At 42.5% G+C, this 15,708-nt stretch overlaps 1 protein-coding gene across 7 annotated transcripts; it reads left to right on the plus strand.

Annotated features, from left to right (window-relative positions):
• Positions 1–9,216: 9,216 nt before the first annotated feature.
• LOC121085367 (U6 snRNA-associated Sm-like protein LSm5) lies at positions 9,217–13,231 on the plus strand. Of its 7 annotated transcripts, none has more exons than XM_040587969.1 (5): positions 9,217–9,327; positions 10,030–10,125; positions 10,341–10,368; positions 11,019–11,091; positions 12,920–13,231. In XM_040587969.1, the coding sequence occupies exons 2-5, from the start codon at positions 10,071–10,073 to the stop codon at positions 12,950–12,952; spliced, it is 189 nt and encodes a 62-aa protein (XP_040443903.1). In that variant the 5' UTR covers positions 9,217–9,327; positions 10,030–10,070; the 3' UTR covers positions 12,953–13,231. The 7 variants fall into 7 exon arrangements, with proteins under 7 accessions (XP_040443903.1, XP_040443897.1, XP_040443896.1 ...); XM_040587963.1 differs by lacking the exon at positions 9,217–9,327 and adding an exon at positions 9,359–9,592 and having other exon boundaries at positions 10,311–10,368; positions 12,383–13,231; XM_040587962.1 differs by lacking the exon at positions 9,217–9,327 and adding an exon at positions 9,363–9,592 and having other exon boundaries at positions 10,311–10,368.
• Positions 13,232–15,708: the final 2,477 nt, after the last annotated feature.

The following is a 15,708-nucleotide window of genomic DNA, read 5'->3' on the forward strand; positions in this document are numbered from 1 at the left end:
ACATCCTTGTGGCCCATGGTCCTGTCCCAGGGGCTGGCACTTGGTTTCAGTCACTTCAGTCTCTCCAGTGGCTGGCACCAACTCTGACCCGTGGTCTGGCTTCAACCAGTGCCACCCAGAGTCCCCCCCAGTGCAGAGTCCCTCATGCAGGGAAGTTGTTAGAAAGGTATTTAGTAAGAAGATGGGACAGACTGCACTGGTCAGGAGCAGGGCATGGCCAAATGTACATGGCAACTAACCCTTTTATTTCCTTATGCCTCTGTTTTCCCCATACTTCTTCCTCCCCAAATCATCTAAATTCCTCTCTTTTCTCACATTTGCTTTCTCCCCTAAGCACCCCATAATAATCTGTGCAATTTGAAAATGCTCTAGCCTTGCATTCCATAATGTGCCCCATTTCCCTAGGCAGCAACTTCCCCCAGTCCAAAGGTGCTGCAGGGTCGGCTCCTGGTGATGGGTATCACACCGGCGGCACTGGCGCTGAGGCTCGCCTGGGACAGCCCTGGCAGGGACCAGGAAGGGTGCCCCCCCCCCGCAAAAGCCACAATTTGCATTCCTGTCTGCCTTTGTGGATCCCTGGGCTCCTCTGGGCTTGTGGCAGTGGGCTTTTGGTGGGCTGGTGGCACCTGTGATGGGCCTGGGAGCAACCTGGCAGGGTATTATTTGGGTTCCCCCCACCCACCATTGTCTCCCTCTTCTCCTTTGTGGCTGTGCACAGGGAGCTTTTATTGCATAACCTAAAGGACAATACATTTATACTTTCTTTATATTTAAAATAACTTACAAATGTAATATCTCTTTAAAGTCTTTTTCAGAAATATGAACACAGATGTTGTCAGTATTTCTTTCACTTTTTTTCAAAAACGTCTACATTAAAATCAAATAGAAGTTTTTGTTGAATTTCTTAAATGCAAAAAAGAACTTTAGTTACAGTATACCACACTTCCTAAATGGAGTATTTTGGGTATTTCAAAATACCTTGTTCAAATCAAATACCTTATTTAGAACTCATCAGAAATGCAAATCTGAAAAAAAACAAAAAAAAAACAACAACAAAAAAAACAACAACAAAAAAAAAAAAAAACCCAAAAGAAACCATTATATCCCTTTTTGTCCATTTTTTCTTAGATTTTTTCCCTAAACATGATCCATTTGGGCTCCACAATATCCTCTAGCAACGACGAGACTCCAAGTCAGGAGACCAAGCTTGAGACCCGACATCCTGTAAGAGCAGCTCAGGCTCCATCGGCCAGACCACCCCTACCACGTACAACTGCTCCTGTGGGGCAGCAGACAAGTAAGGGGTGATGCTCCTGAGGATTTACTACTTCTGAGCTACTGCGATCTGTTCAGTGAATTTTAATGAATTGGCTTTCCAGTTGAAGTATCCTTTTCCAGTTATACAAAACTGAAGAAAAGAAAGAAAGACCAGAAACATTTCTTTACTCCTACGCTAAATGTGTGTATCTCGGCATCCTCAGGAAGTAGAGAGCTTTCTAGGAACAGGCATATATTCACGCATACTTGCCTTATGCATTATACTCCTATGAACAGCTCGAAGGTCATCTGTGAACAATCTTATACTCTCCATCTTCCACTTGGAAACAGAAGCACAGTGAGAAATCACGTTGCTTTACTCTGAGAAGATGCTGGGACAGCCTGATGCAATAAACTCACCTCCTCCCTGTAAACAATGGTGCCAACATAGTAATAACTGGCAAAACCATTAACATGAGAAAGTACAGAACAGTTTTGCGTAAGATTCAAAGGTAATGAGTCAATAAATAGTTTACACTAAATTGTATTGCATGTTTCCTAGGGACACAACATGACTTGGGTAACTCCTACTGACAGATGACAGATTGTCTCCATAGAGTTATGGGAACGATGTTCTGCAAAATACTGCTCACTACAGCAAAAGCAGTGCTTAAGCTAAAATCTGATAGGTGCTTTTTCTTTTTGTCAGGGTTCTTACGTTAAAGTATCTCAGTCCAACAAAGTGGGGCAAATAGTGTAAATGCAGATTTAGAAATATTAAATAAATTTTGTATCAACTAGTGTGCCAAAAGACAAGCACAGATGATTGATTTTTTTTTCTATGGATGTTCATAGTAATAAAAATTATTTTTCATTAAAGTATGACATAGCCCTGGGATATCATGAATAACAGTTCTATACTACAGAAATTGCATCACATAACTGATAAACTACCTCACTGAGAACTGCCAGGCTGTAGCTTATTTTAGCTGGTATGATAAGGAAATGTACAGGGACTTTTAACAATGAGATCTTATTAACACTTAAATGTTGTACAGAGCTTGTCACAGATCTATTTTTTATTGTTATTACACATCTATTTTTTTATATAATAAAATATATATATATATATGTCACTGAGCAGTTATCACAAACTCAGCCCCAGATTTCCTTCAGGCTCTGTAACAGCCTGCCTCTGCTGTCTCGCCTGAGCACGGGGGGCTTTTTCAAGACCCGGGGTTTTCAGCTGACCCAACAGGTAGATGTTCTTAGCTGCACCAAGAGAATAAAATCATCTTTAATGAGTGAGAGGCAGCAAGTGGGCGGCATTAAAGTAGTTTCTTACAGGAACAGTCACCCTCAGGAGCAACAAAACCGATGACCAGTATGATAATCCCAAGGCAGGGTCCCAAGAATCACACAACTTGCATTACATGCATTTGGTAGCCCTGTCCCAAAGGCCACCCCAGATCTCATGTATCTTGCTGTGCCGTGGCTAGACAGCTGGAGTTTTTCTCTTACCACACACCCCCAGCGAGCAGAGGTCTTGACCAGGTAGGTTTTTGTATTTCTTTGCTTGCATTGTTTAATAAAAGAAGCCCGGGAGGCAATAAAAATTTCTGGCTGGGAGACATCCAGCCTGCAGTGAAGGGAGAATGGGGAGAAACTGGTAAAACTGACGAAAACATCCGAGGTTTACCTATGGTAAGAGGCAGGCAGAAGCGTTGTATGCCTTCAGCACCAGGTACGTGCATTAAACAGCCTGTTCTAGTAGGCGGTTGTGCAAGACCTTAAGGTTGGGCAGGGGTTGTAGTTTATTTTTTAAAATGAGTGTTATACCACTCAGAAAGAATTAAGAGTACTAACTCCATTTATTTTCTCTGGTCTTAAAATTTAAGGTGTCCCTGAGAACCCTGGTGCTAGGCAACTTCTTTACACTTGCCTCCAGATAATTAATTATGTTCATCTGAGGAGACTGCAAACAATTCATCAGTGTCAGTCATGACAAAACCAGTCATAGACAAAAAATCATAAATGCTGAATATTGGATTCATATGACATAATTTTCACAATTGATTTACAGGATAAACAAGCACAGAACAGGTAGTAAATTTTTTTAAAAAAATGAATAAATGAATCCACTTGTCTCACTGCTTGGAGCCTTTCACAAAGCAGAAAAAGCTTGTAATGTGCAATAAATTTACTACAAAATGCATCACGCACACATACTGAATTACATGTTTGTATTATCACAGCACTTCAGTAAGCCCTAATCATGAACCATGACAAGCCACTTCAATCAGCGTCATATAAATGAAAAAAATTCCACTATTCCAATGCAATTACTGTGAGAAATGTCCCAGGAGCAGAGTGCAACAAGTGCTTATAAGCATCTTCCCCACAGCTGAAATCTTAGCAGTATAATTGCGCTGCACTGGTAAGATTATGTTAACCTAGTTTTCAGAAGTCAGACACGAGAACAGTGAGGAACTGGATTGCGGTATGTGTAAGAAGCCATGGGCGACCGAGCCAGCCCTCAAGAAACTCTTGATTATTCCATATCCGAAAAGCTGAGCCTCTTTGCTCTTTCTTGCAAGCAGAGTTTCACTGTGCAGCACTGACACGCCTTTGTGTCCCGTCCCAGAAGATGGCAGCAGTCCCACAGTTTTTCAGATTTAGAGCTACTGTTTGCTCTCCTCTGGATGTGCTTTTAACAGGTAACTTTCTCTATTTAACCACTAAAGAGCTAAATATTCTTTATCATCACTCTGCTGTTACATACAGTTTGTAGCCTGACAATTTATCACCTATTCAGGTTTTTTTAAATTTATTTTAAATGAAACTAAACCTATTTGTTTTACAATATTTGATTAATGACCTTCTAAAAGGCTATGCAATGTTATTTATTTACTATTTACTGGCATTGAGATACTAAAAAACGCTAAAAGTTCTGTGCTCATCATAAGCTTTACATTCTGTTCCTGCAGCTCATCCATAGAGGTTCAACAGAAGCCTGACAGGACTATGAATACCAAATAATATATTAAAAAAATAAAAAAACCCACAACAACATTTTCTCAGATTTGCAATGGAAGAGCATGCACTTGGTTTCAACAAAAGTGGTTGGTCTTTTTTTTTTTTAAGGAGGAATAGTTTGGGTTAACATAATGTCTGTATTAAAGCAATTACACTTTTTGTATCATGAAAGAAGGGATAAAATGTTCATACCATATATGACCTGTAACTAACTATAAGAATCTTATCACTGTTTATATGTCAGCAGTGCTAAATGACACACACTAAATGCTACAGAAGTGCAATCCCATGACAATGAAGTGCCCTGAAATGCCTTGCTACAGGCCAGACGGGCACAGAAACAGCCCAGGACTGTATAGGGATTTAGTGTCACAGACTAGAACTGCAACTACTAACTTTATTTGCTCATAAATTTTAGAACCACACCTATGATCTCTCCTTAAAATCTGTTTCTTGGTTTCACAAGGAGCCTTCAGCACATCTTGGAACGCTCTGAGCATGAACTCAAGACTGAGAAAGACCCTCTAAACTAAAAATTTTCTGTAAGAAGTGAATAAAATTAAAAAGTGAAGAAAAAGGTGGAAACAGACAATGTAAATACCTGCAAACACAGTCCTTACTACCAGCCGTGAAGAGGTCAGATAGTAGTGCTTGCAACCTTTAGCATGGAAAGATGGAGTCTCACAATGTTCATACAGACCAAATACTTCAGAGCTTACCATTCCAGTTTTCAAAGATCTTTTGATCATGTAAGGGAACTTCTGGCCTAAATAAGTGCAGAGATGATTTTGAAAAATATGTGCCAAACCAAGGTTCTAAAAAGCTACAAGGCGACCTCCACTGTGCTCTGTCCTTGCAGAGTCCTTGGGCACCTTGTCACCTGGCGTCTGCCTGGCAGTTCTGAAAGCCTGAACGGGGCAACGAATGAAGCAACCGGAATTCATGTTTGGGACTGAAACCAGAACTTTGGGGTCTGTGGCATTTATCTCACTTACCTTTGAAGGAGCTTCGCTTAGAGAACCTGAAGTGAATACAAAACCACTGACCAAAACCTAAGAGCCTTCAAAGTCTGCTTTCAGCTTCTCCATTTCATAACTTCCCATAACACTCCCTAGAGCATCTCTGAGAGCTCTGATTCCTGAAATTTATACTAGATGTGAGGTCCACTAAAGAGCGATGCTGCTTCCCTCCGGGCACTGTATTCTTTCCCTTAAATGAGCTGGTATCAATTAAAAATGTTTCTTTACAAGGTTGATGGGGGGCTGGGGGAGCTGGGGGGAACCTGCAGGGGGTGGGGGCGGGCAGCCTGGAGAGGAGGGGGCTCGGGGGGCCCTGATGGCTCCCTACAGCTGCCTGACAGGGGGCTGTGGGCAGGGGGTCGGTCTCTGCTCCCAGGGAAGGAGCGACAGGAGCAGAGGGAACGGCCTCGAGCTGCGCCAGGGCAGGGTTAGGGTGGGGGTGAGGGGACATTTCTTCCCTGGAAGGGTGGTCAGGCACCGGCACAGGCTGCCCGGGGAGGGGGCACCGGCACTGGGGGCGTTTCAGAGACACGTAGATGTGGCGCTTGGGGACAGAGTTTAGTGGTGGCCTTGGCAGAGCTGGGTTAAGGGTTGGGCTTGTGATCTTAAAGGTCTTTTCCAACCAAAATGGTTCTGCAATTCTGTTCTGTGAAAAGTGATAAAAGGTGCTGGCCCTGAAACACCTTCACAACAACGCTACAGAAAGGTAGGAAATCTCGATCCTCCTTTCACTCTTAATGCAACAAACTTAGAGGTGGAAAAGATCAATTTTAAAAAATAGTGTTTTCCTATCCAGCCATGGATGCTTTCTTTGACCTTGCAGAGTAGCCTTCATAAAGCAGTGAATTAACATAATGAGCTAATGAGAGTTGAATTTACACCTATTTTTTGGTTATAAGCATGTGTAGTTATTTACATTTCATACATAATAAAGTTAACAATTACAATTATTTTTTTTGTCATAAACAAGAACATACCAAGGGAATGCTTCTTTCTCATACTTCCCCTCACACTCCCATATGAAATATGTCTTTATATCAATGAAACAAAAATTATGTGGAAGCTATGAAATTTGCTCTCCAATAATTTTACTTTTATACTTGTCATGTGTTGGGAGAGAGGGGTTCTGTATGTGTCAGACTCCTGAGCAAGCAATGCAAAGCACTTATCATCTTGCACCGTCTACATTTCAAACAAACTGCAAGCAGGGACTTTTGTGCTTGGTTCAAGTAAGCCAAACACCTGCCGGTGTGGCAAGATGGATCTGCTCCTTGCCCATCAAGGAAGTTTTAGGGAAGGATGGAAATGCATGCCTGGGTGAAATGGAGAAATGATGAAATGGGGAAGAGAGGAGAGGAGAGGAGAGGAGAGGAGAGGAGAGGAGAGGAGAGGAGAGGAGAGGAGAGGAGAGGAGAGGAGAGGAGAGGAGAGGAGAGGAGAGGAGAGGAGAGGAGAGGAGAGGAGAGGAGAGGAGAGGAGAGGAGAGGAGAGGAGAGGAGAGGAGAGGAGAGGAGAGGAGAGGAGAGGAGAGGAGAGGAGAGGAGAGGAGAGGAGAGGAGAGGAGAGGAGAGGAGAGGAGAGGAGAGGAGAGGAGAGGAGAGGAGAGGAGAGGAGAGGAGAGGAGAGGAGAGGAGAGGAGAGGAGAGGAGAGGAGAGGAGAGGAGAGGAGAGGAGAGGAGAGGAGAGGAGAGGAGAGGAGAGGAGAGGAGAGGAGAGGAGAGGAGAGGAGAGGAGAGGAGAGGAGAGGAGAGGAGAGGAGAGGAGAGGAGAGGAGAGGAGAGGAGAGGAGAGGAGAGGAGAGGAGAGGAGAGGAGAGGAGAGGAGAGGAGAGGAGAGGAGAGGAGAGGAGAGGAGAGGAGAGGAGAGGAGAGGAGAGGAGAGGAGAGGAGAGGAGAGGAGAGGAGAGGAGAGGAGAGGAGAGGAGAGGAGAGGAGAGGAGAGGAGAGGAGAGGAGAGGAGAGGAGAGGAGAGGAGAGGAGAGGAGAGGAGAGGAGAGGAGAGGAGAGGAGAGGAGAGGAGAGGAGAGGAGAGGAGAGGAGAGGAGAGGAGAGGAGAGGAGAGGAGAGGAGAGGAGAGGAGAGGAGAGGAGAGGAGAGGAGAGGAGAGGAGAGGAGAGGAGAGGAGAGGAGAGGAGAGGAGAGGAGAGGAGAGGAGAGGAGAGGAGAGGGCAGAATTACCCCTTCCAAAAGGTGTGAACTGGAAGCTTGGACCAACCCATGTCATGGCGGGGATGCAGTTGCACAGTGCCTATGAACCCTCTGCTTAGCCTTTTAAAAGGACGGTCCGACAACGCTCAGGATCCATTCTCAATTAGGAAATATTTGTGTTTTGGCAATGTTTGGCACAGCTGAAATACAAAATGAAAGTAAAATAAAATCTCAAAAAGCTGATACCATCAGAAACTTGTTCTGGAAATGCATAATGATTCTTCAGCTCAGGCTTCCACCTGCACACTGGTCATTCAATAGATGTATCAATACACAAATATATGTGGGTTTATTTGTGTTTAGGTCTTAGTTATAAAAATGGAGGGCTTGGGGTGTTGGCTATCCAGGATGTTTTAAGTATCTTTAAGTGTCTGTAAGCTTCATCTTTCTAATATTATTTTTTACATTCAGATTACACAATATCCATATGATTGTTTCTTAGTGGATATATAGAAGTACATGTCAGGAAGCAAAGAAAACTTATGTTCTGTAGTACTTAAAATTGCTCTAAGGTAAATCATTACAATGCTATGAATCTTTTTACTTCTTAAAAATATTTAATATTAATTTTAACACTTCTCTCTTCTCCCCCAGTCACTGCTGAGTTACTAAGGCAAGTCAAAAGGTCAAGTGGCGAGAAAAAAAAGGAAGTAATCATCTCCTATTAGTCACTGAGGTGGGTCCAACTTTATTAGTACAAGTTATTTATGTTTGAAGAAGACACATGCCAGTTATCTTCAGTCTGTCTCATTCACAAAGTGTCAATATTTTGGCATTTTATAATCAGTCAGGAAAATTTCTGTACCTCGTTGTGAAATCACCTAGCACTAGATACATCTTCATATATTATTTTCAACGCAGAGAAATAGTTGGCAGTTAGATCATAGCAATCTTACTTACCACTTAGAAATGTTGACATCCTGAAAAACTGAAATTTTACTTCACTAATTGGCATGATTAAAATCTCATAGTCAGGGGGCTTAATATGAAATGTTGCTGTAAGCTACATTAATCGTGTATTCTCAAACTGAGAGTCAACAGAAGGATTTATTCTGTCCTGATTAGTCAGAAATTAAATAAATAAAAAAATATTGAAGGTACCTTGCAAGTGATTTACCTACAAGGGAGTAGGGTAACGTTTCTACATGGAATCAGAGGGATATCATAGGGATGCAGTTCAATTTTAACAGCTAAAATGTTAATTTTTAACATACGAAAGTCATTATACTATTACCAAGCAGAGATGTCATGAAAGCAATGGGCAAAACATCTCTAAAATTGTGATAGCACATAGAGATTGTTCTTTTACGGTATTTCCTTTGGTAGCAAAGTCAGCTTATGAAGTTCCTGCTCCTCAGTGCTCCCCTGGCTCCTGCAGAACCCCTTTCCCTACCAGATGTGCTGGTAAAAATTTTATGGAGCACTTTGTCATTGCAATGATCTCCACTAAAATAATCAGCCCTCAAAAGCAAAGTCATATTTTTAGATGGTCTTTTCACCAGTCTTAGTCTTTTGTATGGGGAAAATAAAAAAAAAAAAAAAAAAAAAAAGACTGGTGCAAATGAGGGACAGCAAGAGACAGCACACAAGCAGGTACCACAGGACGATGAGGCCCCGCGCTCGGGAGCCGTGCCTGCGGCCGCCCGGCGTCCCAGCGCCCGGCACCGCGGGGTGGGCACCGCCGGGCGGCTCCGGTCGGGCCCTCCCCGCCACCCGACATGGCGCCACCAGCCCTCCCCGCACACACAGGGGCCTGAGGGCTGGGGAGCGCCCGAGGGGCCGCTGTAAGCAAGGCGGCGCTGCCGGCTGTAAGAGCGGGCAGGGGAACGGGGCTTTTCTTCTGAATCTCTACGGGGACGCACCGAACGCGCACGACTCGGAGGCGACAGGGCTGTCGCGCCTCCACCTCCCTCCCGGCACTTGCGGGGCAGCGCGGGCCGCGGAGCGATGGCTCTGCGATCGGCTCGGGGGGCTGCCGGGCCCTCGCACCTGCGCGGCGGCAGCGACTGGTCAGGCCTGGGCGCAACATGGCGGCCCCCGCGAGCACCAACCCCTCCCAGCTGCTGCCGCTCGGTAACCGGCGTGGCCGCCGCGCTCTCCCGGCGGGCGGGCAGGGGGAGCCCGGCTGCGGGCGCCGCGGGGTGAGGCGGTTCGGCGGCGGGCGGAGCGGGGCCGGCCGGGCTGGGGCGGCTCGGCTCGGCTCGGCTCGGGGGGGCTGGCCTGGGCCCCGCCGCTCGCACCGCAGGGGCCCGTCCCTGCGCCGGTGGGCCTGATCGCCTCAGAACCGTCATCGCCAACGAGCAGCAGTCAAGTGTGCAATGAAACCCTCTTAAAATATATTTTTCTTGGTTTTGGGTGGGTTTTTTCCCTCTCTGTTTTTTGGGTTTTTTTTACTAGCGCCCGTGGCAATTACTTTTGTACCATCACAATGTCGCGGGGGTTGTTCTAAAAAGTACACGTTCTCTGAAATAATCTCTTGTACCTTTCAGTTTGTTTGTTTTTATTTTCAGAGCTTGTGGATAAGTGCATAGGTTCGCGCATTCACATTGTGATGAAGAGCGATAAAGAAATTGTTGGAACGCTCCTGGGATTTGATGACTTTGTCAGTATCCTTTGAGAGAGATGTGAGGCCGCTGCGGGCTGTTAATTCATTTGTTGCTTGTGAGAGGTTTGAGTTCACTGGATAAAACCTTTTTGTACGGTTTAATTGTATCTGTTTGTTTTCCGGATAAAATCACAGTTCAGTATAAAATGAAAATAACTTTAGATATTTTGATTTTTAACTTTATGGGCCTCACTTTCCTTGAAAGTGGATTTTCAGATATGGTGTTAGAAGACGTTACAGAATTGTAAGTATTATTTCTGCCTCTTGTTATTTAGTGCTTGGTTTCCTGAGGAAAAATACTGTGTAAAATTTGTAAGCAAAATGGTTTTGTACTTTTTCGAATACTTCCCAGCTGAATAGTTTATACCATGGAGTTGAACTACAGCAAGTGATCTGTTCCAGCCAGCCGTGTCATAGAGTAGCTGTTACATGATTTATACTTGTAATCAGGCTCCTAATCTGTAGCCTTAATTCTACACAGTTTGTATGTTGAACTTTCCAGTAGTTTGTTTGCTTTTACACCTCCTTAAGGCCTAGGCAAATACTTTAAAAGCCAGCAGACTTGGGGATCAGTATTTATTACTTTGTTATGCCATGTTGCTATTTGAAACCTATTTTGACTATAGGTGGTATGCCAGAAATTGCCAAGATTAGAGGCTAAATCTGTAGCTTTATGTACTGAGCAGAAAATTACAATGTATCTTTTTAGTTGCCAGCTAGCTTTCTTGACCCAGCTGGTCAATTTAGCAAGATTATGCTGCGGTGTGGCTAATGTATTTGTGAGTTCCAACGAGTGTCATCTTAATGCAGAGATTTATGTCAGTTCTGTAATCAAAACTGTAGTCATTGTCCCTGGTTATGTGTTCTTACATAGTTTTTCTAATGCTGTTTCAGTGAGATTACACCTGAGGGCAGACGAATCACAAAGCTAGACCAGATTTTGCTAAATGGAAATAACATAACAATGGTAAGTCATCGTTGTTAAAAAGCTGCATGCATTTATCTTCTGTACTGTAAATTGACTAGTAATTGAGTTCAACTACTTCAGGCTTAGCTTCCCAGGCAGTTCTGTTAAGCTGTTTCCCAGTGGCTTCCAGGGTATGGGTGTGTATGAAAGTGCTGGAAAAGTGATCTTGCTGCCTTACTTGGTACATGTTGCTGTAAACATGAAAAGAGCATGGCCCTGATTTTTGTTTGGGTGAATACATTTCTGGTCTTCAGGTGTGCAAGGGCATCGGTGATCTGGTTGTGCGCATTGTAGGCTGGTTCATTCAGTGGCTTTTAACTTCTGAGTGTTTGCCTGCATAAGTACGTAGGTGGGGTGCATCTATGTTTCATCCATTATCTTACGTATAAATGTGTTTGCAGCAGTTTGGATGCTTCTAGACTCATCAAGTCATGCAGCAATTATGTGATGCCCAGAGAGCTGTACCTTAGTGTGCTCTGAAAATAATACTGGAGGTCTGTTGGATTACACCAAATTAGAAGTATTATGATTTTTAGTTTATCATGTGCTGGTGTATGTAGATCACAACTGAAACAGTAATTAAATATTGTAATTCCGCAGCTGCCGAGCTCTGCAGTTTCCTAAATACTGCAGAATCATACCCACAGTAGTTCTTTGTTGTCTGCATAAGTGTCTACAACATCTGGACTTCCTGCATAAGGGCATTCCTAATTTTGTGGGAAGGGGAAGACTGACTTGAGTCTTAAATTGGCTCTGTATGAATGAAGAATAATCTCCATTTTGCAGTTTCACATACCTTGCATGTCCTTACTGTGTTTCTGAGCAAGTGCTGTCTTGGCTTAATTTCAAAGCCTTTTTCCACTTTGCTTATCCTTCTGCATCCCTGAAGGATAGTGCGTATGCTGACTTCTTTTATGGGGTAGAATTAGAACTGTCCAGTTAAGCTGGTGGTATACTGCCCTCAAAGCAGAAGCTGCCAATAGTTAGAGTGCAGATTTTCAGCAGAACGTAGATATGTTTATGTATTAAACCTGTGTCTCATTTGGAGACGTATCTTTCCACATCAGGAAGGCTATGCTTTAGACTCTTTCTTGCTTCAGTCCGAAAAGCAGTGAAGCTCTTTGTCTTTAGAAGTGCTCAGCTAATTATTAAGAATATATGAAAAGAAATGATTAAAAAAAGAATATATAAATATATTAAAAGGAATATATAAAAAGTAAAAGGAATTATTATCCTCTTCTTCCCCCCCCCTTCATGTTTTTCCTTTTGTATTTCTTTTTCTATTGTTTAGTTCTTTACTTTCTTCATGCGAAAATGCTGACTTAATCCACACTGCCTGTGGAAGGGTTCAAGCTCTTTGTTATTTTTTGAGCTCTGTTCAGCAATAGAAGTTGAAAAGAGGGAACCAACTTGCCAGTATTGCAGCTTCTTCCCCAGAATGTCACTATTGGAGAAATTCTTCATGAAAGGAAGTATATTCTTTGTCTTTTTAAAAATCAACTGGTCTGAACATAGAATGTTTCTAGACAGAATCATCTCCTTAAAGTTCAGAACAAAAGACAAAAACCAAAATGTTTGTTATCTAGGATCTCCTTATGTTTTTTGTTAAACATTCTTTGTATTTTGGAGATTCTTTTTGGCATGGGCTTCTCTGGCAGTAACAAACTTCCTTTGTTGGGAGAGGAAGATAATACTGAATCTAAAAAACGTGTTTGTGGTCTACCATGAAGTCTCCATCTGCTAGAATGCTGTAAAGTGATAACTGTTATATACAGGTTTGTAGAACTCGGATCTATGGCACTCACAAAATTGTCTTATTCTTTTATAGCTGGTTCCTGGAGGAGAAGGGCCTGAAGTATGAATTGATACAGTTGTTATCTATGAAGACATGGATTTTTTATATATATATATATAAACTAAATAGAGCTTTTGGGGTATGGGTGTGGGTGGGTTTTGGTGTGGGTGGTTTGTTGATTGGATTGGTTTTTTTTTTGTTTACACATTCTTACAGTTGAGATTTGATAAAACACAAGGATTTCTTCTTCTGGAAAGGTGCATTGATAATGATAATGCTTAAGTTGTGCTCTTTACTTTCTTGTAAAGATGCACTAATCTGTTCTGAATAAAAGGCTTTATTTTTGTTATTGTGTTCTAGTATGTATGTGTGCAAGTTGGATAGTTTTGTAACTGGCTGATGGAACAAAAAACCAATTGTTAGATTTCAGTTGCTGTCAGTCTTCAGTTTTTCTACATCTGTTGCATTTGTTTGTCTATGTAAAACACAAGTCCTGAGCCAAGAGATTGTTATTGTTTGGAGTAGAAGCAGATACTAAACTGAATCGTTTGTTTAAACATGGCCTCCGGCTGTGTCTCCGGAATCCACGTGTTAAGAGTGCTAGAGAATGCTGAAAGCTCTTCAAAGTGGATGCATCTGATGCTTAGCAGCTTTGGTTCTGCAGGCTTTGCCGTTCAGGTCTTCGGGACTTCTTTTGCTTGGTAGATATACTTTCTTACAGTAAAGGTACTTTCATGATATTTGGCAAGTGAGGATGGACAGACCAGATCTGGTTCATGTTCGGGGGGACGGGGGAAGTTTAAAACCAACCAAAAAAAAAAAAAAAAAAAAAAGGGGCGGGGGTGGGGAAAGGGTGGTGTTAAAACTTGTCATTCTTGTCAGCGGTGGCTCCTCTTTCACCGCGAAGTGGAGCTGTGCTGCCCGTGCCTGCTTGTGTAGTTGGGAGTAGTCATTTTGGAGTAACTGTTCTTTTGGCTGCATCTGTTCTCCCGTGATAGAAAAAGCTGACAGATAGTGGGGGCAACTACTACTTTAGGAGAATTTATATAAAGTAAAGAATTTCCGTTTTTATTTTTTCATGATGGACAAAAACATAATTGAATCTAAATCCTGTTCACTGCGCCTTATGCTTTCATAATAACACTACTCAACTGATTTGTATGTGTAAATATCTTTGGAGAAGAATCACAGGTGCCCGCTGTTACTGTAGGGACAAGCAGGGTACAGAATGGGTTCACAGGGATAGGAAATGTTTTGCCTTCCCATCACCAGAAGAATAAAGAAAAGTTGAGTAAGGGGGTTCTTACAAGAGCTCTTATAATTTGCTTATAATAGCAAGGAGCGTCCTCTCTGTTTTCTTCTGTCCCTGACCTTCACTTTCAGTTACCTTTTGACTGTCCACCTTTGAGGCAATTTTCTCCTGTTTTCCTGTCTCATCATGAGCTGTGATAGAAGCAAAATAAAGGCACACTGACAAGATACTTTCAAAACTGAAAAGCTACTCTCACAATTGCTATATGTGCTGTATCATACTAATTTATCTTGGAAAAGTGTATTTTTAAAGGCACATAGATGGCAGTTGCCAGTCCTTAGTGACCTTCTTTGCTTGTGGGGTGTTTTTGAAAATTGCCATACGTGTATTGCCATGGCAATGAATATTCCTCTTTCAGAAGTGGTATATTATTAATAGCTGATAACAATATGTACAAGTAGCTGCTTCTCTGCTTCCTCAAAGTGCTGTCCAAAATGCCACTCATGCCCTGCCCAGAACATTTTTGTTACCACAGTACTTAATGGCACTGTTATGGTTTTTGGCACCTGTCTAGCAAGAGCCAAACTGCTCTTTTCACAAGTAATTTGAGTAAATCATAGGTCTTCCTCTGATGCTTTGATTTAATTTTGCTTGTTATATCTATTGAATGAAAAATCGGAATTATATGTTACCAAAAGCAATCATTGTGTAAAAATTCTTGGCAGACATATTGCATCTCCTCTTTCTATTTATACATTATCCCATTAAGTATGGGCAGTAGATCCATGGCAGTGTAACTGTTTTACATGGAAACAACAGCAAAATTGTGGTGTGCTCATGCTACAAAGGACCACCATAAGAGCAATGCAAGTCCTGTGTCTGCTTCCCAGCTTCTGTGGCTGTTTTCCAACATCCTGGGGTGAGCCTGGGGCAGTCAGCTAGCATGAATATACCCTTTTAGGTATTTTGAAGTTTCTGAAGTTTATATTTATTATATGTTTATTTAAAATATTTTAATTATTGCCTTTATGCTTTCCACTGGGATGCAGTAGCTGACCATCATGATGCAAAGACAGTTTTATGTGTATTAACTTTCAGCTGCAAGTTTAATTATCTCACCGCAGCAACTTGAGTCTCTCTGCTTTGTCCCTGCCATGTTCGCCCACCAGGCTTGGCAGTAAGGATTCCAGATCCACACAAAAGATGCAGCATGAGAATTTAAGGTGAAGAAAGAAAGGATCAAGCCTCCCACACCAGCTTTTAGCTCTCCCCCATGCCAGTTGATTCTCAAAGGATGTATTGTTGTTCCTAGATAAAAGTAGCCTGTAAAAACTAAGTTAAACGTCTTTTTCTTTAATGGAACTTAAACTTAGACTCGCTTCCTATAGCAGTTCTCTGAGTACAGCCGGAGCCAGTTGCAGTTTTCTGCTGCAACTGTAGAGAGCAGTCGGGACCAGACAGATTGGAGGATTTTCAGATTTCTTCTTTCAGGCTGTCTTCCCCCATTTTTCTGAGCATCTCACTCAAAACAGCAACAGATACCATTTTTCATTTTGAAAGTACTTTATGT

This window comes from Falco naumanni, chromosome 3 (genome assembly GCF_017639655.2).
Source record: "Falco naumanni isolate bFalNau1 chromosome 3, bFalNau1.pat, whole genome shotgun sequence".
Taxonomy (NCBI): Eukaryota; Metazoa; Chordata; class Aves; order Falconiformes; family Falconidae; genus Falco; species Falco naumanni.

Bases quoted from the DNA above. Each gene is read 5' to 3' on its own strand.
- LOC121085367 (XM_040587962.1), top strand. From the start codon at position 9,547: ATGGCGGCCCCCGCGAGCACCAACCCCTCCCAGCTGCTGCCGCTCG. The intron at 10,126-10,310 runs GTATCCTTTGAG...TTAACTTTATGG, and splicing joins GGGATTTGATGACTTTGTCA to GCCTCACTTTCCTTGAAAGT. The intron at 10,369-11,018 runs GTAAGTATTATT...ATGCTGTTTCAG, and splicing joins TTAGAAGACGTTACAGAATT to TGAGATTACACCTGAGGGCA.